Below are 24,354 nucleotides of genomic sequence, written 5' to 3'. Positions count from 1 at the left end.
AAAGGACAGTCATATTTGCCCCGAGGCAAAGGAAAGGGTAAGAGAGTGCACCAAGCAGCTTCTTCCCAGGAGCAGAAGCCCCCCCCGGCTTCTGCAAAGCCCTCAGCATGACGTTGGGGCTTTACAAGCGGACTCAGGGGCGGTGGGGGGTCGACTCAAGAATTTCAGCGCACAGTGGGCTCACTCACAGGTGGACCCCTGGATCCTGCAGATAGTATCTCAGGGTTACAGGTTGGAATTCGAGAAGTCTCCCCCTCGCCGGTTCCTAAAGTCTGCTCTGCCAACGTCTCCCTCAGACAGGGCGACGGTATTGGAAGCCATTCACAAGCTGTATTCTCAGCAGGTGATAGTCAAGGTACCCCTCCTACAACAGGGAAAGGGGTATTATTCCACACTATTTGTGGTACCGAACCCGGACGGATCTTTGAACCTGTACATACAAAAATTCAAGTTCAAGATGGAGTCACTCAGAGCAGTGATAGCGAATCTGGAAGAAGGGGACTTTATGGTGTCCCTGGACATCAAGGATGCTTACCTGCATGTCCAAATTTGCCCTTCACATCAAGGGTACCTCAGGTTCGTGGTGCAAAACTGTCATTATCAGTTTCAGACGCTGCCGTTTGGATTGTCCACGGCACCTCGGGTCTTTACCAAGGTAATGGCCGAAATGATGTTTCTTCTGCGAAGAAAAGGCGTATTAATTATCCCTTACTTGGACGATCTCCTGATAAGGGCAAGGTCCAGGGAACAGCTGGGGGACGTAGTAGCACTAACCCAAGTAGTGCTGCAACAGCACGGGTGGATTCTGAATTTTCCAAAATCTCAATTGACCCCGACGACACGTCTGCTGTTCCTGGGAATGATTCTGGACACGGTTCAGAAAAAGGTGTTTCTTCCGGAGGAGAAAGCCAGGGAGTTATCCGAACTTGTCAGGAACCTCCTAAAACCAGGGAAAGTGTCTGTGCATCAATGCACAAGAGTCCTGGGAAAGATGGTGGCTTCTTACGAAGCGATTCCATTCGGCAGATTCCACGCACGAACTTTTCAGTGGGATCTGCTGGACAAATGGTCCGGATCGCATCTGCAGATGCATCAGCGGATAACCTTATCGCCATGGACAAGGGTGTCTCTTCTGTGGTGGTTGCAGAGTGCTCATCTGTTAGAGGGCCGCAGATTCGGCATACAGGACTGGGTCCTGGTGACCACGGATGCCAGTCTGAGAGGCTGGGGAGCGGTCACACAGGGAAGAAACTTCCAGGGAGTATGGTCAAGCCTGGAGATGTCTCTTTACATAAATATACTGGAGCTAAGAGCGATTTACAATGCTCTAAGCCTGGCAAAACCCCTGCTTCAGGGTCAGCCGGTGTTGATCCCGTCGGACAACATCACGGCAGTCGCCCACGTAAACAGACAGGGCGGCACAAGAAGCAGGAGAGCAATGGCAGAAGCTGCAAGGATTCTTCGCTGGGCGGAAGATCATGTGATAGCACTGTCAGCAGTGTTCATTCCGGGAGTGGACAACTGGGAAGCAGACTTCCTCAGCAGACACGATCTACACCCGGGAGAGTGGGGACTTCATCCAGAAGTCTTCCACATGATTGTGAACCGTTGGGAAAAACCAAAGGTGGATATGATGGCGTCTCGCCTCAACAAAAAACTGGACAGGTATTGCGCCAGGTCAAGAGACCCTCAGGCAATAGCTGTGGACGCTCTGGTAACGCCGTGGGTGTTCCAGTCAGTGTATGTGTTTCCTCCTCTGCCTCTCATACCAAAAGTACTGAGAATTATACGGCAAAGGGGAGTAAGAACGATACTCGTGGCTCCGGATTGGCCAAGAAGAACTTGGTACCCGGAACTTCAGGAGATGCTCACGGAAGATCCGTGGCCTCTACCTCTAACACGGACCTGCTTCAGCAGGGACCGTGTCTATTCCAAGACTTACCGCGGCTGCGTTTGACGGCATGGCGGTTGAACGCCGAATTCTAAGGGAAAAAGGCATTCCGGAAGAGGTCATTCCTACACTGGTAAAAGCCAGGAAGGAGGTGACTGCACAACATTATCACCGCATTTGGAGAAAATATGTTGCGTGGTGTGAGGCCAGGAAGGCCCCCACGGAGGAATTTCAATTGGGTCGATTCCTACATTTCCTGCAAACAGGATTGTCTATGGGCCTCAAATTGGGGTCCATTAAGGTTCAAATTTCGGCCCTGTCGATTTTCTTCCAGAAAGAATTGGCTTCAGTTCCTGAAGTCCAGACTTTTGTAAAAGGAGTACTACATATACAGCCCCCGGTTGTGCCCCCAGTGGCTCCGTGGGACCTTAATGTAGTTTTGGATTTGCTCAAATCCCATTGGTTTGAGCCACTCAAATCGGTGGATTTGAAATATCTTACATGGAAAGTAACCATGCTACTGGCCCTGGCTTCAGCCAGGAGAGTGTCAGAATTGGCGGCTTTATCGTATAAAAGCCCATATCTGATTTTCCATTCGGACAGGGCAGAACTGCGGACGCGTCCTCAGTTTCTGCCTAAGGTGGTGTCAGCGTTTCACCTGAACCAGCCTATTGTGGTGCCTGCGGCTAATAGCGATTTGGAGGATTCCAAGTTGCTGGACGTTGTCAGGGCATTGAAAATATATATTTCAAGGACGGCTGGAGTCAGAAAATCTGACTCGCTGTTTATACTGTATGCACCCAACAAGCTGGGTGCTCCTGCTTCTAAGCAGACGATTGCTCATTGGATTTGTAGCACAATTCAACTTGCACATTCTGTGGCAGGCCTGCCACAGCCTAAATCTGTCAAGGCCCATTCCACAAGGAAGGTGGGCTCATCCTGGGCGGCTGCCCGAGGGGTCTCGGCATTACAACTCTGCCGAGCAGCTACGTGGTCGGGGGAGAACACGTTTGTAAAATTCTACAAATTTGATACCCTGGCTAAAGAGGACCTGGAGTTCTCTCATTCGGTGCTGCAGAGTCATCCGCACTCTCCCGCCCGTTTGGGAGCTTTGGTATAATCCCCATGGTCCTGACGGAGTCCCCAGCATCCACTAGGACGTCAGAGAAAATAAGATTTTACTTACCGATAAATCTATTTCTCGTAGTCCGTAGTGGATGCTGGGCGCCCATCCCAAGTGCGGATTGTCTGCAATACTTGTACATAGTTATTGTTACAAAAAAATCGGGTTGTTATTGTTGTGAGCCGTCTGTTCAGAGGCTCCTACGTTTGTCATACTGTTAACTGGGTTCAGATCACAAGTTGTACGGTGTGATTGGTGTGGCTGGTATGAGTCTTACCCGGGATTCAAAATCCTTCCTTATTGTGTACGCTCGTCCGGGCACAGTATCCTAACTGAGGCTTGGAGGAGGGTCATAGGGGGAGGAGCCAGTGCACACCACCTGATCCTAAAGCTTTATTTTTGTGCCCATGTCTCCTGCGGAGCCGCTAATCCCCATGGTCCTGACGGAGTCCCCAGCATCCACTACGGACTACGAGAAATAGATTTATCGGTAAGTAAAATCTTATTTTTGTTCATACTGTTAACTGGTTATGTATGTTCCAGGTAACATGGTATGATTGGTGTGGGCTTGTATGAATCTTGCCCTTGTATTGCTAAATCCTGCCTTGTATTGTCCATCTCCTCTGGGCACAGTTCTCTAACTGAGGTCTGGAGGAGGGGCATAGAGGGAGGAGTCAGTGCACACCCATAGTCAAAGTTCTTTTTAGGTGCCCTATCTCCTGCGGAGCCCGTCTATACCCCATGGTCCTTACGGAGTCCCCAGCATCCTCTACGGACTAGGAGAAATAGATTTACCGGTAGATTTAAAATCTTATTATTTTTTTTCTCCTGTGGGGAACAATAGGATTAATGTGGGGAGAATAAGGATTTATGGTTCTATTGGGAGAACAATGTGAATCATGTGGGGATGTGGATTTTTTTTATTTTTTTAATATGAAGGTCAATGTTTTTTTTTTTTTTTTTTTTCTTTCTGTGGGGAACTGATGGTGCGCCTTGGCAATTTTAAAATATCCGGTGTGCCGCGGGTAAAAAAAAGTTTGAAAATCACTGCTCTAGAGGATACTGCGTCACAGCAGTTGTTAGATGACCTGTTTCATTTAGCCTGGAAATGTCCAGACAAGAAATACCAAGTGTCCAAAATTTTTGCACACTTTCCTATTTGCTCCTGAAAGTAGTAATTTCTGGGGCAAACACCCAGGGGTTGATGTATCAGTCTCTCGACTGTCTATAAAGGCGGTGCTGCCTGTCCCTGGGCTCCTTTACCATAAAGGACCCTGGGGACAGAAAAAGATACTACACTAAATCTGTGTACACAGCGGCAGGTGTTTTGCAAAGGCCGGTCATAGTGGGTTGCTGGATGACCCATGCCATTCACACGTGGGCTCCTCAAATTCAGAAGGGCTTCTCCGGGGATATGCCTCTGGTCACCACGTTGACTCTCCAGAAGCACATTCAGGACACTGCACGCGTCCTGTGTGACTCGCTCAAGGAGATGGGCAATATTAATGCTAGGACTTCTGCCATGGCAGTGGCAGCGCGCAGGGCCTTGTGGTTGCGTCAGTGGGTAGCGGACGCAGAGTCCAAGCGCAGTGTGGAATATCTCCTTTTTTTCTGGGGAATGGCTCTTAGGGTTGAGTTGGATACATAGTTTCTTAGTTTACTATGGGGAACTCCACGTTTCTCCCATCTGGGGCCCAGCCGGCTAGGCGTTCCTACCCGGGGCCGTCTGTTCAGTCCTTTTTGTCTACAAGATTTCGATCTAGGGCCAGAGGTGCCTCCAATGCGGTTAGAGGCACCAGATGTAGGACAAGAAGACCTACAAACACTGGTTCTCAGGAACAGAATATCAGTTTCTGCTTCCACGAAGTCCTCAGCTTGATGGTGCCCACCCTCCTCGAGGGGATCTCTAGGTGGGAGCTCGACTGCGTCGCTTCAGCCACATCTGGGAGAGTTCCTGCCAGGATAGCTCGGTCAAGGACCTCATTTCTCAGGGCTACAAGCTGGAGTTCCATGGTGCTCCTCCCCAACGATTTTTCAAATCAAACTTAACCGTTTTGGATGATACGCAAGTTACATTGCAACAGGCCATCCGAAAGTTGGTCCAGTCCCATGTCATTGTTCCAGTACCAATACAACAACGAGGAAGGGGTTATTACTCCAACCTGTTTGTGGTACCGAAGCCGGACAGTTCGGTAAGGCCCATTTTTGAATCTAAAGTCCTTGAACCATTACCTAAAAGTTTTCAAGTTCAAAATGGAATCCTTGCAAGCAGTGATTGTGGGCCTGGAAGAGCAGGAATTCATAGTCGCCCTAGATATCAAGGACACCCATCTCCATATTCAGATTTGGGCACCTCATCAGGCTTATCTGTGGTTTGCCCTACTGGATGATCACTACCAGTTCCAGGCGCTACCCTTTGGCCTGTCCACAGCTCTGAGGGTGTTCACAAAGGTAATGGCGGAGATGGTGTTCCAGCCCTGGGTCCGGGGGGTCATTGTTGTCACTTACCTGGACGATCTCCCGATAAAAGCAAGATCCAGGGAGCTTTTATTGCTCCATATTGACCGCACTGTCCAACTTCTGTCACTATGGGTGGATTCTCAATTTACAGAAATCCCACCTGGAGCCAACTCAGCGGCTCCTGATCCTGGGATGTTACTGGATACTGTGGCCCAGAAGATTTTCCTCCTGGAGGACACTTCAGGAGATGGTCCGCATGGTTCTCCGACCTGCTCAAATATCCATCCGTCTTTGCATAAGATTGTTGGACGATGGTTACCTCATACAAGTCGATCCAATATGGGAGGTTCCATGCCAGAACATTTCAATTGGATCTCCTGAGCAAGTGGTCCCGATCACATCTTCAGATGTACCGGATGGTACGGCTGTCACCTCAGGCCAGGGTTTCCCAGTCTTCCAATCTCCTGGAAGGCCGAAGTTTCACGATTCAGAATTGGATCCTCACTACAGATGCGAGTCTGAGAGGATGGAAAGTGGTCACCCAAGGGGCTCAGTTCCATGGCAGGTGGACATTCTGGAACTTCGGGCGATCTACAATGCTCTGCTTAAGGCCTCTCCTCTAATCGGGGATCACGCGATCCAGGTACAGTCCGACTACGCCACAGTAGTAGCATACATCAATCGTCAAGGAGGGACAAAAAGCAGTGCCTGCATTCGAGCGGTGTCAAAGATATTCCTCTGGGCAGAAAGAAATGTAAGAGCACCGTCCACAATCTTGATTTCATGAGTGGACAACTGGGAAGCGGACATTCTGAGTCTTCCCGATCTGCACCCGGGGGAGTGGGGGCTTCACAATCGGGTGTTTCAGCAAATCATCGACCGGTGTGGTTGCCCACAAATAGACATGATGGCTTCTCGACTCTGCAAGAAGCTTAGTTGGTCTTGCTCACGAACCAGGGACACTCAGGCGAGGGCGGTGGATGCCCTGACATCACCGTGGCTTTACTAGCTGGTCTACCTGGTTTCTCCGATTTCTATTCGCACGGATGCTCGAGCGAATCAGGAATCAGACCAGGGAATTCTGATTGCCCCGGATTGGCCTCGGAGGGCTTGGTATGTGGATCTTCTGGACATGTCCGTCGAAGACCCTTTGTCTCTACCACTAAGATCTTCAACAAGGACCGTTCATCTACCCGGACTTACGGCGACTTCGTTTGATGGCATGGAGGTTGAGCGGAACATCCTAGCTCACAAGGGCCTTTCCAGAAGAGTCATTGCTACCATGGTGCAGGCCAGGAAACCTGTGGTGTCAAAACACTATCATCACATCTGGAGAAGATGTGTCTCTTGGTGTGAGGAATGCACGTATCCGCCTACGGAGTTCCACTTGGGATGTTTCCTGCAGGCTAGTGTGGATAAGGGCTTACGTCTGGGTTCCATTAAGCTCCAGATTTTGTCTCTCTCTCTCCATTTTCTTCCAGAAGAAATTGGCAGTGTTGCCAGAAGTTCAGACCTTCTTGCAAGGGGTACTTCACATAAAACCTCCTTTTCTGCTGCCCATGGCACCCTCCTGGTTTGAACCTCTGACGGTAGAAGACTAATACCTCATGTGGAAGACAGTGATGTTACTGGCCATGGCTTCTGCTAGGCATGTCTCAGAATTGGGGGGCCTTATCGTGTAAAAGTCCCTACTTGGTCTCTTACGAGGACAGAGCGGAGCTCTGGACTAGGTAGCAGTTCCTGCTGAAGGTCGTCTCTGCGTTCCACTTGAATCAACCTATTGTGGTTCCGTCAGGTTCTGGCACTTCTGCTCCTCCGAAGGCATTGGATGCGGTGCGAGCCTTGAAGATTTATGTCAAAAGAATGGCCCTGATCAGAAAGACGGATTCCTTGTTTGTGCTATATGATGCGCAGAAAAAGGGTTGCCCTGCTTCTAATCAGTCCATTGCTTGTTGGATTAGGCTTACTATCCAACAGGCCTATGTGTCGGCAGCCTTACCTTTTCCACAGTCTCTAAAGGCCCACTCTACAAGAGCGGTGGGATCTTCCTGGGTGGCTGCCTGTGGAGTCTCAGCCTTGCAACTGTGCCGAGCTGCTACCTGGTCGGGGTAGAACACCTTTTGACGTTATACAAGTTGGATACCCAGTTTGGGCAGACGGTGCTGCAGCAGTCTCCGTACGTACCCACCCATTCTGGAAGCTTTGGAACGTCCCCATCGTACTAAGTCTCCCCAATATCCCTTATGGATGCTAGAGAAAATGGGTAATTTTAAATCCTTTTCTCGTAGTCAATAAGATATTGGGCGCCTGCCTCAGTGCATTGACTTTTCTGCAGGTTGTCTTTCTGTGGTTACCTGTTCAGCTTTTGCTCTTTGGTTTACCAGCCGTTGGTGGTGTGCTGGTGTATAAATCTCACCCGTGGAAGGAGGCATAGAGGGGAGGAGCCAGCACACCCAGAGAAGAAATTTAAAGTGCACTGGCTCCTTTGGACCCCGTCAATACCCATCGTACTAAGTCTCCCCAATATCCCTTATGGACTACGAGAAAAGGATTTACCGGCAGGTAATGAAAATCCTATTTACATTAGAGGTGAAGTCACTGTATTTTTAGCCCAGGATTACTCTTGCACAAACGACCCGGGTTTACCTGGAAATTTACTGGGTAAAAACCTCTGTTAAAGGGATGTCTGTTTTCACCCTGAAAGTATATTTTAGCGCTTTAACGAAGGATGGAAAGATTCCGTGTTTATATAAGCTGTAGAAAAGGGGTTCACTACGATCTGCCGGCGGTCGGGCTCCCGTAGACCAGCATACCGGCGCCAGGAGCCCGACCGCCGGCTTACCGACAGTGTGGCGAGCGCAAATGAGCACCTTGAGGGCTCGCTGCGCTCGCCACGCTATGGTCACGCTATTTTATTCTCCCTCCAGGGGGGTCGTGGACCCCCACGAGGGAGAAGAAGTGTCGGTATGCCGGCTGTCGGGATCCCGGCGCCGGTATATTGTGCGCCGGGATCCCGTCAGTCGGCGTACTGAATACCACCCGTAGAAAAGCCATGGCTATAAAACTTCCTTTTAAATTGGATGTGTTTCTGATTTTGTCAAGGGCTAACTTTCATAGGATTACGTGGTAACAGCTGTCTTTTTATTCTCATGGTTGTAGGGTTACCCCCACACATTAACCTCTTGCCTGGTGTGGTGACCTCACCTGGCTGTGCGTTCTGTTTGTCAACAGAGGACCAGAAGATATTCTTTTAGCAGCTGGCAATCAGAGGGACATTCAGTCCTCTGCATCCCTGCACCCTCCTCCAGTGTGTGCTTTGCTGCTGATTGATCGGTACAGCAGGGCCCCCCACCTGGAGGCTGTAGGGAGGAGCAACCATCCTTCAAATGTAAATGAACACCCTTCCCTATTCTGAGGGTTTTTCTTTTATTAGGGGGGGAGGGATAGTTTGTTTTTTGCACAAGATAAATAGGCCCTATACACTGGGCGATAATCCTCAAAGATATGAACGATCTCGTTCATTATTGAACGAGATAACGTTCATATCTTTGAGAGTGGAGTCGCCAGCGATGAACGATGCGCAGCCCTGCGCTCGTTCATCGCTGGTGACCCGTCGGCTGTACATGCAGGCCAATATGGACGATCTCGTCCATATTTGCCCTGCACTTCAATGGAGCCGGGTGACGGGGGGGAGTGAAGAAACTTCACTCCCCCCGTCACTGCCACCCCTCCCTGCTGCTGAGTCGGCCAGCTTGGCAGCGGATCTTTAAATGTGTAGTGCCCTAAACTTTTACTAGTGTTTTTGTCTCATCAGTGGTGTGGTTCAAACTCCACCCTCAGGACCCCATGCAGGTCATGTTATCTTGATCACCCAGCAGGTGTACTTTCTTTTTGGATGTGGAGATTCAGAGTATGGACAGCTAGAGCGTTTGGGTGGGTGAGGGGTTCTGCAAAGCCCAGGAAATGACCGGTCTATATCTATAGTACATCATTTAACTGTGGAGGTCAATTTTTGCATTCATAGCGCTGGATGCAAATGTGTCCCGTTCCCCCCCCCCCCCTATTTTAATGTCACTGCCATCTGGTGTGACAAGTTCATTTCAGTGCTGAAATGTGCGTCAAGAGACCCGTTTGGGCGCCCAAATGGTTCTTTTCATGATCACGCTTAATACTTTGGTCTGGTTTAGGTGCTTTGCGCGCCTGAACCAGACTATAACGGCCGAGATAACGGGGTGCATTTGAATATCGCCGCTTTATCTTTTTGTCACTTTTTTAATGGGAGGTAGGGGGTGCAATAAGACTTGAATTTCCCACCATAGGATGGAATTCAATTGAATCTCTCGTCTAAAGTGACAGGCAATTGGGGGCAATTTTCGACTGGGTTTTGTTATCCCCCTGATCGCGCCCATAGAGGTCGGGTTTAGCCGCGCAAAGCGGCTAAACCTGACTAAAGTGCTGGCGCAATCGCGAAAAGTGCCGTTTGCAGAGCAACATGTGACTCTTGCCCGTAGTTTCATTAGAAAATCAGTGGCCGCTCTAGATGGGCCAGGTGGTTATCTGTTAAGGTGGTCTTCAGTATGCCGCCAGCTGGGATCTCGGCGACCAGCATACAGGCGCCGGGAACCCGACCACCAGTATGCCAACACATATTCTCACGCTATGGAGATCCACGACCCCCCCTGGAGGGAGATTAAATAGCGTAGCGCGCCACCATGCCCGCAGCGTGGTGAGTGCAGCGAGCCCGCAAAGGGCTCATTGGCGCTCGCCCAGCTGTCGGTATACCGGTGGCCGGGATCCCGGCCACTCATACTACACCCATCTGTTGCCTATGAAACTCAGTCAAATGTTGTGCTATCTAATGCATGTTTGAACTGAAATCCACTAGCTTGCTCGCTGCTTATTACGGTTAGTGACAAATGTATGCTTTATATGTAGTACAAAAAATTTAGAGTGTATAATTAGTTACATGTTATCGTAGCTGAAACTCTGATCAGATTTTAGGTCTCTGATATTATTATTATTATTATTATTATTATTATTATTATTATTTTTTTTTATTTTTATTTTTTTATTATCTTGGTTCATGTGTTTGGAGTTATACTGCACCTGGCATAACCTTTATGTTGGAGAATTTGTGTGGTGATTACAACATAACAATTTTTTTTTTTTGTCACATACTGCTGTGTATTGGCTTATAAGTGGGGAGACTGGGGGGGGGGGGTGCGAAAAAAGGTGACTGTCACAGCTAGTGATCGTCTGTCGGAGTAATAATTGAATGGCTCTGATAGATGCCCATTCCTTCAGACAGCCAGCAGGTAGCACGCACCACAATTGAATCTGCCCCAATGTATCATTACATGCTTCATGTAACCATACCTTTTTGGAGTCATCCCATTAGACCTGCAGATTCACACAATTCATTACAATACCGTATTGTGTGTACTCTGGTTAAGTTTTGAAAACTTCCAAGGCATAATCACGTTTCTCTGCTCTCCTAAAATGCTGTGAACTTTGTTGTGCCACATTAATGATCCCAACTTTAATTTTTAGTCTGCATGAAGAAATCCTGGATTTCTATGACTTCATTTCTCCAAGACCTGAAGAAGCTGCAATGAGAAGAGAGGTGGTGAATAGAATTGAAACTGTTATAAAGGATCTGTGGCCCTCAGCTGATGTGAGTGCATGCTTTCCAAAGTCTTCCATTTGAGACAAATTTCGTTTTTATGAAAAATCGATTTTAGTTATCGCCTTGTATGGTCTGGGCAGAACTGAATGCATCTTTTCTATAGACAAATTAACTGTGCAATGCTCATGTATGTATGTGTACACACTCACACTTTATTATTATTATTGAAAGATTTGTTTTTCTGTTGTAGGTTTTTCTGTTGTAGTGTGTTCTTTTTTTTTTTTTTTTTACATTTTTTTTTTTTTTTTATATATATATATATATATATATATATATATATTAAAGATTTCTCTAGAAGTTTTCATGGACATATGGTGGATGTCTCTTATTTTTAGGTTCAAATTTTTGGAAGCTTCAGTACAGGCCTTTATCTACCAACAAGGTGAGATGAAAATATACTCTCTTGGTGTTTTCCCAATTTCTATAGTTGGTCTCTATTATTTGTTAAATGTATTCTGATCTATTCCTGAATGTTGAAAACGTGGTTTTGTTTTTTTGTTGAGCAGGTTGCCTCAGACAATAACTAATTAGCTTTTCTGATTTGAGACACTGCTTATCTTGACAGCACTGGTGAATTGTTTCGAAGGTGAGAGTTGTTAAAATGGACACATTGGACCAGTAGGTAAAAAAAAACAAAACCTGATTCTTGAGACAAGGCCTGTGTTTGTAAACTGCTGCTTGATGATGAGCTGCATGGAGAGTGAGCCCCACTTGTTTAGTCCCCCAGATTGGCAACAGTGAATAGATTACAGATAATCTGAATCTAGGACCATTCCTGATGGCCTCTCAAGGAACCATATGAATAGGGAAGTTGCTTGGAACCCATCAAGTCCTGTTCAGGCAGGAACTCTTCCTACGTAGAACTACATGGCTTTAAAGCTATGGAAAATAATTTGAAGCTTGCAAATAGGTATATATCATTAGACTATTACAAAGTTACATAGACCGAAGTGTGTAACAATCTATTGTCCACTAAACCCTGCCCCATCTCCCGACGTACGCATTGGGAGGAAGGGAGTGCAATTTAAAAGTTAACGACTCCCACTGCAGTGACCGGACTGACTTTAGAGGATGCAGGACAACCACTGTGCTGCTGATGGGAATGGGGTAAATTATTAAGCAAGGACTTTGCGGGAGGCAGAACAAGGTGACCCCTTACAGTACATATATTCTCAGACCTAAACAATTTAAGAAATTGAAGTCAAAAGTATCAATGGAAACAAGGCATCACTGCTTTCTTCTTAGGGCTCATTCCCTCGAAGATCTGTGTTTGCATGCATCTTTTCTAGAATTTGCGATTTAGCTATAGTTTTAATAGGACCATGTAGCAGTAGTTATTGCTGCACAACGCTTGTGACAGTAATATTTCCTCACCAGTTGTCCTTCATCTGCTGTTGGCAATCTTTAATAACACTGAACTCCTTGTGTCGTATTATATGAAAGGATTCTGTTACAAAGTGGTGTTAGGAGGAAAAACATTTACAGTAACCTTGCCGTTTATAAGGAGTGCTTATTAGAGGTGTGTGTGTGTTTTTTTTTTTTTCTTAAGCTTTCACACTTTGGATATCTGATGCATAGTGTAGGGATGACCAATGAAAAGTTGGGGCTATTGAGTTGAGTTCCATTCCCCCCCATTCGGCTTGTTTTAGCCCGTGTTTTATTTAATATATATATAATATAATAATGTTCACTCTAGGAATTTTTTAGGGCAGGGTGCTGTCCTTGGGGAGGGCACATTTTAATTTAGAAGGGCAAAATGATGTACATACTGTAATATGTATGCAGGTGTCTTAAACTGGCAGCACATTGTATCTTATAAACCATCCTGGGACACCTTCGCTTCAATCTGACAGCACATTTTAAGTTTAAATGTGCTGTCAGATTGAAGCGAAGGTGTCCCAGAATGGTTTATATAGCATTCATGTGCTGCCAGTTTATTTCTGAAGTGTCCCAATAGGCTTTATATAGTTTATTAAACTATTATTTTTATTATTTTCTCTTAGTCCGTAGAGGATGCTGGGGATGCTTCAAGAACCATGGGGTATAGACGGGATCCGCAGGAGACATGGGCACTCTAAGACTTTAAAAGGGGTGTGAACTGGCTCCTCCCTCTATACCCCTCCTCCAGACTCCAGTTATTGGAACTGTGCCCAGGGAGACGGACATTTCGAGGAAAAGGATTTATTTAATTTTAAAATCTGTTTTACCAGCTTCTCCCCCCAGAGAGGGAGATAATTTTAGCTGCAATTCAAAAGATGTGTCAACAGCAAGTGATTATCAAGGTTCCCCTAACACAACAGGGGAAAGGGTACTATTCAAACTTATTTGTGGTCCCGAAACCGGATGGCTCTGTCAGACCCATTCTAAATCTAAAATCCCTGAACCTGTTCTTAAAAAGATTCAAGTTTAAGATGGAATCGCTCAGGGCAGTAATCTCCAGCCTGGAAGGGGGGGATTTTATGGTGTCATTAGATATAAAGGATGCATATCTTCATGTTCCCATATATCCTCCTCATCAGGCATACCTGAGATTCGTTGTACAGGACTGTCATTACCAGTTTCAGACGTTACCGTTTGGGTTTTCTACGGCCCCGAGGGTGTTCACCAAGGTAATGGTGGAAATGATGGTGTTCCTACGCAGGCAAGGAGTCACAATTATCCCGTACTTGGACGATCTCCTGATAAAAGCGAGATCAAAGGAACAGTTGCAGAAAAGCGTGTCGCTCTCCCTGAGAGTACTACAGCAACATGGATGGATTCTAAATCTACCAAAGTCACAGTTGGGTCCAACAACTCGGCTATCTTTCTTAGGCATGATTCTGGACACAGAACAAAAGAGGGTTTTTCTCCCGAGGGAAAAAGCCCAGGAACTCCAGAACATGGTAAGAGACCTGTTAAAGCCAAAAAGAGTGTCAGTCCATCAATGCACTCGAGTACTGGAGAAAATGGTGGCGACCTACGAGGCCATCCCCTTCAGCAGGTTTCATGCGAGGACGTTTCAGTGGGACCTTCTGGACAAGTGGTCCGGGTCCCACCTTCAGATACATCAGAAAATAACTGTCCCCCAGGGCCAGGGTGTCTCTCCTGTGGTGGCTCCAGAGTGCTCTCCTTCTAGAGGGTTCGGCATTAAGGTCTTGGTTCTGGTGACCACGGACGCGAGCCTCCGAGGATGGGGAGCAGTCAAACAAGGAAGGAATTTTCAGGGACTGTGGTCAAGCCAGGAGGCTTGTCTACACATCAACATACTGGAATTAAGGGCCATATACAACGTCCTACGACAAGCGGAGAATATTCTTCGCGACCTACCGGTTCTGATTCAATCAGACAATGTCACAGGCGGGACAAGGAGCAGAGTGGCAATGGTGGAAGCCACCAGGATTCTGCGCTGGGCAGAAAATCACGTAAGCGCTCTGTCAGTGGTATTCATTCCGGGAGTGGACAACTGGGAAGCAGACTTCCTCAGCAGACACTATCTCCATTCAGGAGAGTGGGGACTTCATCAAGAAGTGTTTGCAGAGATAAGTCTTTGGGGACTTCCTCAAATAGACATGATGGCGTCACATCTCAACAAGAAGCTTCGGAGGTACTGTGCCAGGTCAAGGGACCCTCAGGCAGTAGTGGTGGACGCCCTCGTGACACCATGGGTGTTTCAGTCGGTCTATGTGTTCCCTCCTCTTCCTCTCATCTCAAAGATACTGAGAATCATAAGACGAAAAAGAGTGCAGACAATTCTCATTGTTCCAGATTGGCCTCGAAGGGCCTGGTATTCAGATCTTCAGGAGCTGCTCACAAAAGATCCATGGCCTCTTCCTGTCAGGGAGGACCTGTTGCAGCAGGGGCGCTGCGTGTTCCAAGACTTACCGCGGTTACAGCATGGCGGGTGAACACCAAATCCTAGCTGGGAAGGACAGGGCCTAAAGTTAGGCTCCATTAAGGTACAGATTTTGGCCCTTTCTATATTCTTCCAGAAAGAATTGGCTTCTCTCCCAGAAGTCCAGACTTTTGTGACGGGAGTGCTGCACATCCAGCCTCCTTTTGTGGCACCATGGGACCTTAACGTGGTGTTACAGTTCCTAAAATCTCACTGGTTTGAGCCTCTTCAAACTGAGTTAAAGTTTCTCACTTGGAAGGCGGTCATGTTGTTGGCCTTGGCATCTGCAAGGCGGGTGTCCGAATTGGTGGCCTTGTGTCATAAGAGCCCGATCTCATTTTCCATGTGGATAGAGCAGAGTTGAGGTCTCGTCCTCAATTTTTGCCTAAGGTGGTGTCATCGTTTCGTATGAACCAACCTATTGTGGTGCCTGTGGCTACGGGGACTTGGAGGATTCCAAGTCTCTTGATGTAGTCAGTGCCTTAAAAATTTACGTAGCCAGGACGGCTCGAATTAGGAAAACAGAAGCTCTGTTTGTCCTGTATGCAGCCAACAAGGTTGGCGCTCCTGCTTCTAAGCAGACTATTGCTCGCTGGATCTGTAACACGATTCAGCAGGCTCATTCTATGGCTGGATTGCCGGTACCAAATTCGGTAAAGGCCCATTCCACTAGGAAGGTGGGCTCTTCTTGGGCGGCTGCCCGAGGCGTCTCGGCTTTACAGCTTTGCCGAGCAGCTACTTGGTCGGGGTCAAACACTTTTGCTAAATTCTACAAGTTTGATACCCTGGCTGATGAGGACCTCATGTTTGCTCAATCGGTGCTGCAGAGTCATCCGCACTCTCCCGCCCAGTCTGGAGCTTTGGTATAATCCCCATGGTCCTTACGGAGTCCCCAGCATCCTCTAGGACGTAAGAGAAAATAAGATTTTAAACCTACCTGTAAATCTTTTTCTCCTAGTCCGTAGAGGATGCTGGGCGCCCGTCCCAGTGCGGACATATTTCTGCATGACTTGTATATAGTTGTTGCTTACATAAGGGTTATGTTACAGTTAAGATCAGTCGTTGGCTGATACGGTTTTGTTCATACTGTTAACTGGTTTGTATATTCCAGGTTGTACGGTGTGGATGGTGTGGGCTGGTATGAATCTTGCCCTTAGATTAACAAAAATCCTTTCCTCGTCATGTCCGTCTCCTCTGGGCACAGTTTCTCTAACTGAGGTCTGGAGGAGGGGCATAGAGGGAGGAGCCAGTGCACACCCATTCTAAAGTTCTTTATAGTGCCCATGTCTCCTGCAGAGCCTCCTGCAGAGCCTGTATATACACCATGCTCCTTACGGAGTCCCCAGCATCCTCTACGGACTAGGAGAAAAAGATTTACCGGTAGGTTTAAAATCTTATTTTCTCATACGTCCTAGAGGATGCTGGGGATGCTTCAAGAACCATGGGGTTTATACCAAAGCTCTAGAACGGGCGGGAGTGCGCGGATGACTCTGCAGCACAGATTGACCAAACAAGAGGACCTCCTCAGCCAGGTTATCAAACTTTTAAAACTTCGCAAAGGTGTTTGAACCCGACCAAGTAGCATCTCGGCAAAGCTGTAATGCCGAAACCCCTCGGGGAGCTGCCCAGGATGAGCCCACCTTTCTGGTAGAATGGGCTTTCACCGATTTCGGTGACTGCAATCATGCCGTTGAATGAGCCTGCTGAATCGTATTACAGATCCAGCGCGCAATAGTCTGCTTAGAAGCAGGAGCCCCAATCTTGTTGGGAGCCCACAGGACAAACACAACCTCTGTTTTCCTAATCTGAGCCGTTCTGGCATCATATATTTTCAAAGCTCTGACCACATCGAGAGACTTTGATTCCGCCAATGCGCCAGTAGCCATTGGCACCACAATATGCTAGTTTACGTGAAATGATGAAACCACTTTTGGCAGAAATTGCTGACGAGTTCTTTCCGCTCCACACCCAGACCTACCATCACCAGACGCAATCTCGGGTCCCTCAACCCCGCTATCCTGTCCTCCCTCGAGACCTTCCTCTCTCCTCTTTCCACTATGACTTGTCCCAACCAGGCAGCCTCCTTCTATAACTCTTCCCTTACTGCTGCTCTTGACTCTGTGGCCCCCCTCTCCTCTGTCCCCCTCCGCCGCTCCAAACCCCAACCCTGGCACACCAAACTTACACGATTTCTACAAAAATGTTCACGCTCCGCAGAACGCTCCTGGAGGAGATCCCACTCTCTGGCGGACTTTCTCCATTTCAAGTTTATTCTCTCCTCCTATAGCTCTGCTCTCTCTCGCCAAGCAATCCTTTTTCCAAACACTCACCTCTTCTCAGTCCTCCAGTCCACGCCGACTCTTTGAAACTTTCAACACTCTCCTTCGCCCCCTCCTCCTTCCCTCCCCTCACTCCCACTGACTTTGCCTCCTTCTTCATCTCCAAAATTGAGGATATTCAAAATTACATCTCCTCCCGTCACCCCTCTGCTGCCCCCCTGCTCCCACCATTTCTCCCGTTCATCTATCCCTCCCTGTCCTGCTTCCGTCCCACCTCAGACGAGGAAGTCCACTCCCTCATCTTATCCTCCTCCTCCCCCCCCCCCCCCCCACCCCCCCCCCACAACCTGCCCCTTGGACCCCCTCCCACCTTCTCCGCTCCCTACCCCCCACTACCTGCTCCCACCTTGCTCACCTCTTTAACCTATCGCTCTCTACTGGCATCTTTCCCTCACCATACAAATATGCTCTGGTATCCCATATTCTCAAAAAAGCCAACCTCGACCCTTCATCACTCACTAGCTACCGCCCCATCTCTCTCCTCCCTTTCGCCTCCAAACTACTTGAATGACTGGTCTACAGCCGTCTCACAAGCTACCTCTCTGACCACTCCATCCTTGATCCACTACAATCTGGCTTTTGCCCACTCCACTCCACTCCACCGATACTGCCCTGGTGAAAGTCACCAGTGACCTGCTTTCGGCCAAATCCAAGGGCCACTTCTCTTTGCTCACCCTTCTGGACCTCTCTGCTGCCTTCGACACCGTGGATCACCCTCTCCTCCTCCGCACATTCCAAAACGTTGGCCTCTCTAGCACAGTCCTTGACTGGTTTACCTCATACCTCACTAACCGCTCCTTTTCTGTGTCTGCCTCCGGAACCACCTCACACCCTTCCATCCTTCCTGTTGGTCTCCCTCAGGGTTCTGTCTTAGGCCCCCTTCTGTTCTCTCTGTACACCTCTTCCCTGGGTGCACTCATTAACTCCTTTGGCCTTCAATACCACCTCTATGCTGATGACACACAACTCTACCTCTCCTCTCCTGATCTGTCCCCCTCTGTCTTCTCTCAGGTCTCCAGCTGCCTCTGCCATCTCCTCCTGGATGTCTGAGCGCTCTCTGAAGCTCAACATGGACAAAACTGAACTTATTATCTTTCCCCCAGCCAGAGCAACACCCCCTACAAATATCTATCACTGTTGACAACACTATCATCTCCCCCGTTCCCCAACTCCGCTGCCTGGGCATCACTCTTGACTCCTCCCTCTCCTTTGCACCCTACAGCCAAGCCCTGGCGCAATCTTGTCGGTTCCAGCAACATTGCTCGCATCAGGCCATTTCTCTCCCAGAGTGCAACTAAACTTACCATCCTCTCACTGGTCATCTCACGACTCGACTACTGCAATGTGCTCCTCACTGGCCTCACATGCTCCCACATCGCTCCCCTCCAATCTGTCCTCAACTCTGCAACTAGGCTCATCTTCCTCTCCTGCCACTCCACTTCTGCCACTCCCCTTCAACAAAATCTACACTGGCTCCCATTCCCCTACAGAATCCTCTTCAAACGCCTCACCCTCACATACAAGGCCATCTCCAATTCCACTTCTCCCTACATCTCCAACCTCCTTTTCCTTCATACTCCCTCCCGCCCACTACGGTCGGCTGATGACCGTCGCCTCTCCTCTGCCTTGGTCACTGCTTCCCATGCACGAGTTCAGGATTTTGTCCGTGCTGCACCCCTTCAGTGGAATGCGCTCCCCCGATCCATTAGACTCTCCCCGACCTTGCAAAGCTTCAAACGGGCACTCAAAACCCACCTATGTATCAAAGCGTACCCCTCCAATGCATAACCTAGTCCTTAGGCTGCTCCTCCATCCCCCTGCCCCATGCCTTGGATATCTCTCCTTTGCTCGCATACCACCATCAGGCTTCTACCTGCTTGGTTGCACCTCATGTCATCTGTCTGTCGCCCCACCCCACTAGATTGTTAGCTCTTCAGAGCAGGGCCCTCTTTCCTCTTGTCTAAGCCCTCTTCTTGACACATTTCACTCAGCAACCATCTTTTCCTGCTTTTTCTCCTACTGGTAAATGGCTCCTCTCTATCTATGGCCGCCAGCCCCAAGTAGTACAATGATTACTCCGTCGCTACTTACATCTAAGCTGTATTATGTTTCGAGAATTGTGGTGGTTTGTTACCTGCACTCCATTTTTGTTTATTTACTGTTATGCTAAGTTTTGTCTCCCTGTACTGTCCTTTGTACGGCGCTGCGAAACACTTGTGGCGCTCTATAAATAAAATATAATAATAATAATAATACAGGTTGAGTATCCCATATCCAAATATCCGAAATACGGAATATTCCGAAATACGGACTTTTTTGAGCGAGAGTGAGATAGTGAAACTTTTTGTTTTCTGATGGCTCAATGTACACAAACTTTGTTTAATACACACAGTTATTAAAAATATTGTATTAAATGACCTTCAGACTGTGTATATAAGGTGTATATGAAACATAAATGAATTGTGTGAATGTAGACACACTTTGTTTAATGCACAAAGTTATAAAAAATATTGGCTAAAATTACCTTCAGGCTGTGTGTATAAGGTGCATATAAAACATAAATGCATTCTGTGCTTAGATTTAGGTCCCATCACCATGATATCTCATTATGGTATGCAATTATTCCAAAATACGGAAAAATCCGATATCCAAAATACCTCTGGTCCCAAGCATTGTGGATAAGGGATACTCAACCTGTAATAATAACAATAACAACTCTGCTCTATCAGCATGGAAGATTAAATAGGGGCTTTTGTGAGACAAAGCCGCCAATTCAGATACCCGCCTTGTGGATGCAAAGGCCAACAACATGACTACTTTCCAAGTAAGGAATTTTAACTCAACCTTACGTAAAGGTTCAAACCAATGAGATTGCAGGAACTGCAATACCACATTAAGATCCCACGGTGCCACAGGAGGCACAAATGGAGGTTGGATGTGCAGCACGCCTTTCACGAAGGTCTGAACTTCTGAAAGGGAGGCCAATTCTTTCTGGAAGAAAATTGATAAGGCCGAAATTTGTACTTTAATAGAGCCTAACTTTTTAGGCCCGCATGCACACCTGCTTGCAAAAAATGGAGCAAACGCCCCAGCTGAAATTCTTCCGTAGGAGCCTTCTTGGACTCGCACCAAGACACATTTTCTCCAAATACGGTGGTAATGCTGATGAAGAGTGGGAATGACTTCATTGGGAATACCCTTTCTGGCTAGGATTTGGCGTTCAACCGCCATGCCGTCAAATGCAGCTGCGGTAAGTCTTGATACACGCACGGACCTTGTTGTAACAGGTCCTCCCATAGAGGAAGAGGCCAGGGATCTTCTATGAGCAACTCCTGAAGATCTGGATACCAGGCCCTCTTTGGCCAGTCTGGAACAATGAGTATCGCCTGAACCCTTGTTCTTATAATCTTTATCACCTTTGGAATAAATGGAAGTGGAGGGAACACATAGACCGACAGAAACACCCACGGTGTCACCGTCTGCAAAGACCTCTTGATGAAGACCCCACTCTCCTGGATGGAGATCGTAGAAACGGCTGCGCAAAGTAACAGGGAAAATTATGATAGCAGAGAGCCGACGTGTATAAAAAGGGGTTTATTAAACAAATAAAAAAAATAAAAACATGTATACACAAAATGATTAGTAAAACTTAGATACCGTGAGATAATGTTATTGCTTTGCACCCTGATGGTATAAAGGCAAGACTTATTTACCAATAATAGTAACTGAGTAGCAGCAAGAGACCATATAGCACTGATTGTACTCTGAATAGGGATAGTGAATAATGGATAAGTATGAGTCCACAATCAAATTGAATGGGTACAGTTCAGTTTGCCACTGATTAGCAGTATAGAAATGTTGCAGTTCCGTGATACAATGTAATTGCCGTATTGGAGATAGGCTGAGTGGGTTATGCTGTTAGAATACCTCTCATGTGGGCTGGTACAACCGAGCATCCTCGGTTGAAAGTCCTGCAGTGCCCACAGCGTGGCTGCTTGGTGAGAGGGATATATTTCGTTCAGTGATCGCAGGAGGCTGGATGCCGCGTGTTGGTATGAGACAACTGCCAGAAGTGCGGTGTCCGTGCAGTGCCTCTCCAGGGTACGGTACTGCTGTGGCTTGTTCCCGTTCGGCAGTTGCGGGAGGCTAGTTGGCCGCGTGCTGTGAGGAAGCGGCTTACTGCAGTCACAGTGCAGAGATGAATGGGGCTGCTCAGGGACGAGTACTGTTAAGCGGGTGCAAAGTTCAGGGTATCGCCTGTCAAAGTCGGAAAAATATCATGCTACACGTTGCCATATATTCACCGCATGCGCTTGCTCGCTGCACGTGCACATTCTCTCCCGTGCGTGCGCATATTCGCAGTTGCGTAATGAAGCTTCTACGGCCGTGCGCATTGACGCGTGGTATGTGCTTTTACGGTAGTGTTTGTGTGCGTCTAGCGGGCGACTCAAATGTTACATAGTAAATCCAAATAGTATGTTTTATAGGTAATGTTCCCCTTAATAATAACTGTAAGTTTGTTTATTGTAACTGGTCGCTGAACAGAGGAATTCCTCTTTGCATGATACGAAGGGTCAGACAGGGTTTGAGCAGTTGTGTTTGGTACCTAACTAAAGAACATTTTATTAGAAACAATCCGGTGCTGGTTAGGTAAAGATTAATCACTCCTGCGTATAGTTATGTCTATTAGTAGTTTCTGGACATTTACTGTATTTGCGGTTCATTATCCATGCGGCGGGAATTCTGAGATTCCCTCCCACCTGAGCAGTTTGATATAGTCACAGTCCACCTGTTCAAACTAACCTATGACCTTTTGTTATGATGCGAGGAGACATTCCTGTGTCCAATGAACAATGAGATTATAGGTCCCTTTGTAGTATACTGTACGCAGTGTATATAAGGACAGCCAGCCTGGCCAGCTCAGTCTTCTCTCCACAAACGGTTTTCATCATTGACTAACTCGGAGCTGGTACCAGGACTGCGCTGCGATCATTCCCCAGTGTGTGTAAGTTATTCTCTGTAGCCAACTTATTCCCTGTTTGTATTTGCCATATTCTCTCACTCTCTGTTATTGTATAAGATTGTGACGCTATTGTATATTTATGTGTAGTTATTCTGCTTAGATATTGATGTTAGTTTGTAGTGTATGAATTAACTGTTTTCCCCTTTTTACATAGCTAGACATTGTTAGTAAAGGTGTTGGAACCTTAGCAAGGTATTGTGTGTTTATTACATTGCTGAGAGTATTCAGAGCGTCTCAATCGCTCAAGAGGCTTTCATACAATAGAGGTTAATTAGCATTGCATTGTGCTCACATTACAAAACCAAGGTTTACAGTATAGGCTCAGCCTTTCATTGTGTTGCATACAAGGTTTACTGAGTGTCATCCCGTGAGCGTCTGCGCCGCTCGTGGTCACGAGCGTCCGCTACGCTGGTAGCGTAGCATTACGGTAGTTGGCCGCCTATAGCGTGCTCGACACCAAGCGTTAAGCTGTGAGCGAGCGTGCCGCATGTGCGTCTCAACCACGGCTAAGCGTCTGCTACACTAAGTGCGTACCCTTACGGTACCCCATACGCCAATTGCGTACTGAGTCTCTTACCCACATATAGTGAATGTTATAAGATAAATATTTAGCTTTAACACGCCAGATGGCAGAGTCCTAGGAAACACCATGGCATGGAACCTGCCATACGGAATGGCCTCGTAGGCCGCCACCATCTTCCCCAGTGCATTGAAGAACTGACACCTTTGCTGGTTTCAGAATCTTTTACCATGTTCTGTAATTCCAGAGCCTTTTCCACTGGAAGAAAAACTCTCTGTAATTCTGTATCCAGAATCCTAACCAGGAACGACAGCCGCGTCGGAACCAACTGTGATTTTGGCAAGTTTAGGAGCTAACCATGTAGCAGAATCGTCGGTGAGAGTGCAACATTTTTCATCAATTGCTCCTTGGACCTCGCCTTTTGAGGAGATCGTCCAAGTACGGGATAATTGTAATTCCCTGATTGCGCAGGAGAACCATCATTTCCGCCATAACCTTGGTGAAAATCCTTGGTGCTGTGGACAGACCAAACGGTAACATCTAAAATTGGTAATGACAATCCTGAACAGCAAACCTCAGGTATGCCTGATGTGGAGGATATATGGGAACGTGTAAGTAAGCATCCTTTGTCGACTGACAACATAAAATCCCCCTCCTCCAGACTGGAGATCACCGCTCGGAGAGATTCCTTCTTGAATTTGAATTTTTTCATAATTTTTTTTTAGGGATTTTAGGTTCAGAATCGGTCTGACTGAGCCATCCGGCTTCGGGACCATGAACAGCCTCGAATAAAAACCCTCCCCATGTTGTGACGGGGGAACTGTGACAATGACTTGATTTTGACACAGCTTTAGTATTGCAACGCATACTACCTCCCTTTGTAGATGAGAAGCTGGCAAGGCCGATTTGACAAATCGGTGAGGGGGCACGTCTTAACTCTAATTTGTACCCTTGGGTTACTATTTCTAGTATCCAAGGATCCCGGTCCGACTGCGCCCAGACCCGACTGAAGAGTTTGAGATGTGCCCCCACCGGTGCGGAATCCCGCAGAGGAGCCCCAGCGTCATGCGGTGGATTTGGTAGAAGCCGGAGAGGACTTCTGCTCTTCGGAACTTGCCACAGCCTGTGACCTTTTTTCCCCTTCCTCTTCCTCTCGCAGCAAGGATGGAGGACCCTCATCCTTTTTTTTTTTTTTTTATTTCTTGGGCCGAAAGGACTGCATCTGATAGTGGGGCGTTTTTCTTCTGTTGTGCAGGAACATAAGGTAAAAATTACGACTTACCCGCGGTAGCCGTAGATACCAGGTCAGTGAGGCCGTCACCAAATAAGACACTACCGTTAAACGGTAAAGACTCCATCGCCTTCTTAGAGTCCGCATCAGTGACATAAATGGATTTTAGTGTATTTTCCTGCTTACGATCCGCAGGATCCTTTAGGGCTG

General features: G+C 47.5%; 1 protein-coding gene across 1 annotated transcript in view; it reads left to right on the top strand.

The window, feature by feature from the left end:
- Positions 1–24,354, top strand: part of TENT4A (terminal nucleotidyltransferase 4A) — a 383,360-nt gene that overhangs the window by 42,697 nt on the left and 316,309 nt on the right. The window contains exons 3-4 of the mRNA XM_063922770.1: positions 11,025–11,148; positions 11,496–11,542. Coding sequence (XP_063778840.1) covers positions 11,025–11,148; positions 11,496–11,542 — 171 coding nt within the window. The remainder of the gene's footprint in view (positions 1–11,024; positions 11,149–11,495; positions 11,543–24,354) is intronic.

Source organism: Pseudophryne corroboree, chromosome 5 (genome assembly GCF_028390025.1).
Source record: "Pseudophryne corroboree isolate aPseCor3 chromosome 5, aPseCor3.hap2, whole genome shotgun sequence".
NCBI classification, from domain to species: domain Eukaryota; kingdom Metazoa; phylum Chordata; class Amphibia; order Anura; family Myobatrachidae; genus Pseudophryne; species Pseudophryne corroboree.
The sequence above is the reverse complement of the archived record's forward strand: the minus strand, read 5'-3'. Positions and strand labels throughout refer to the sequence as shown.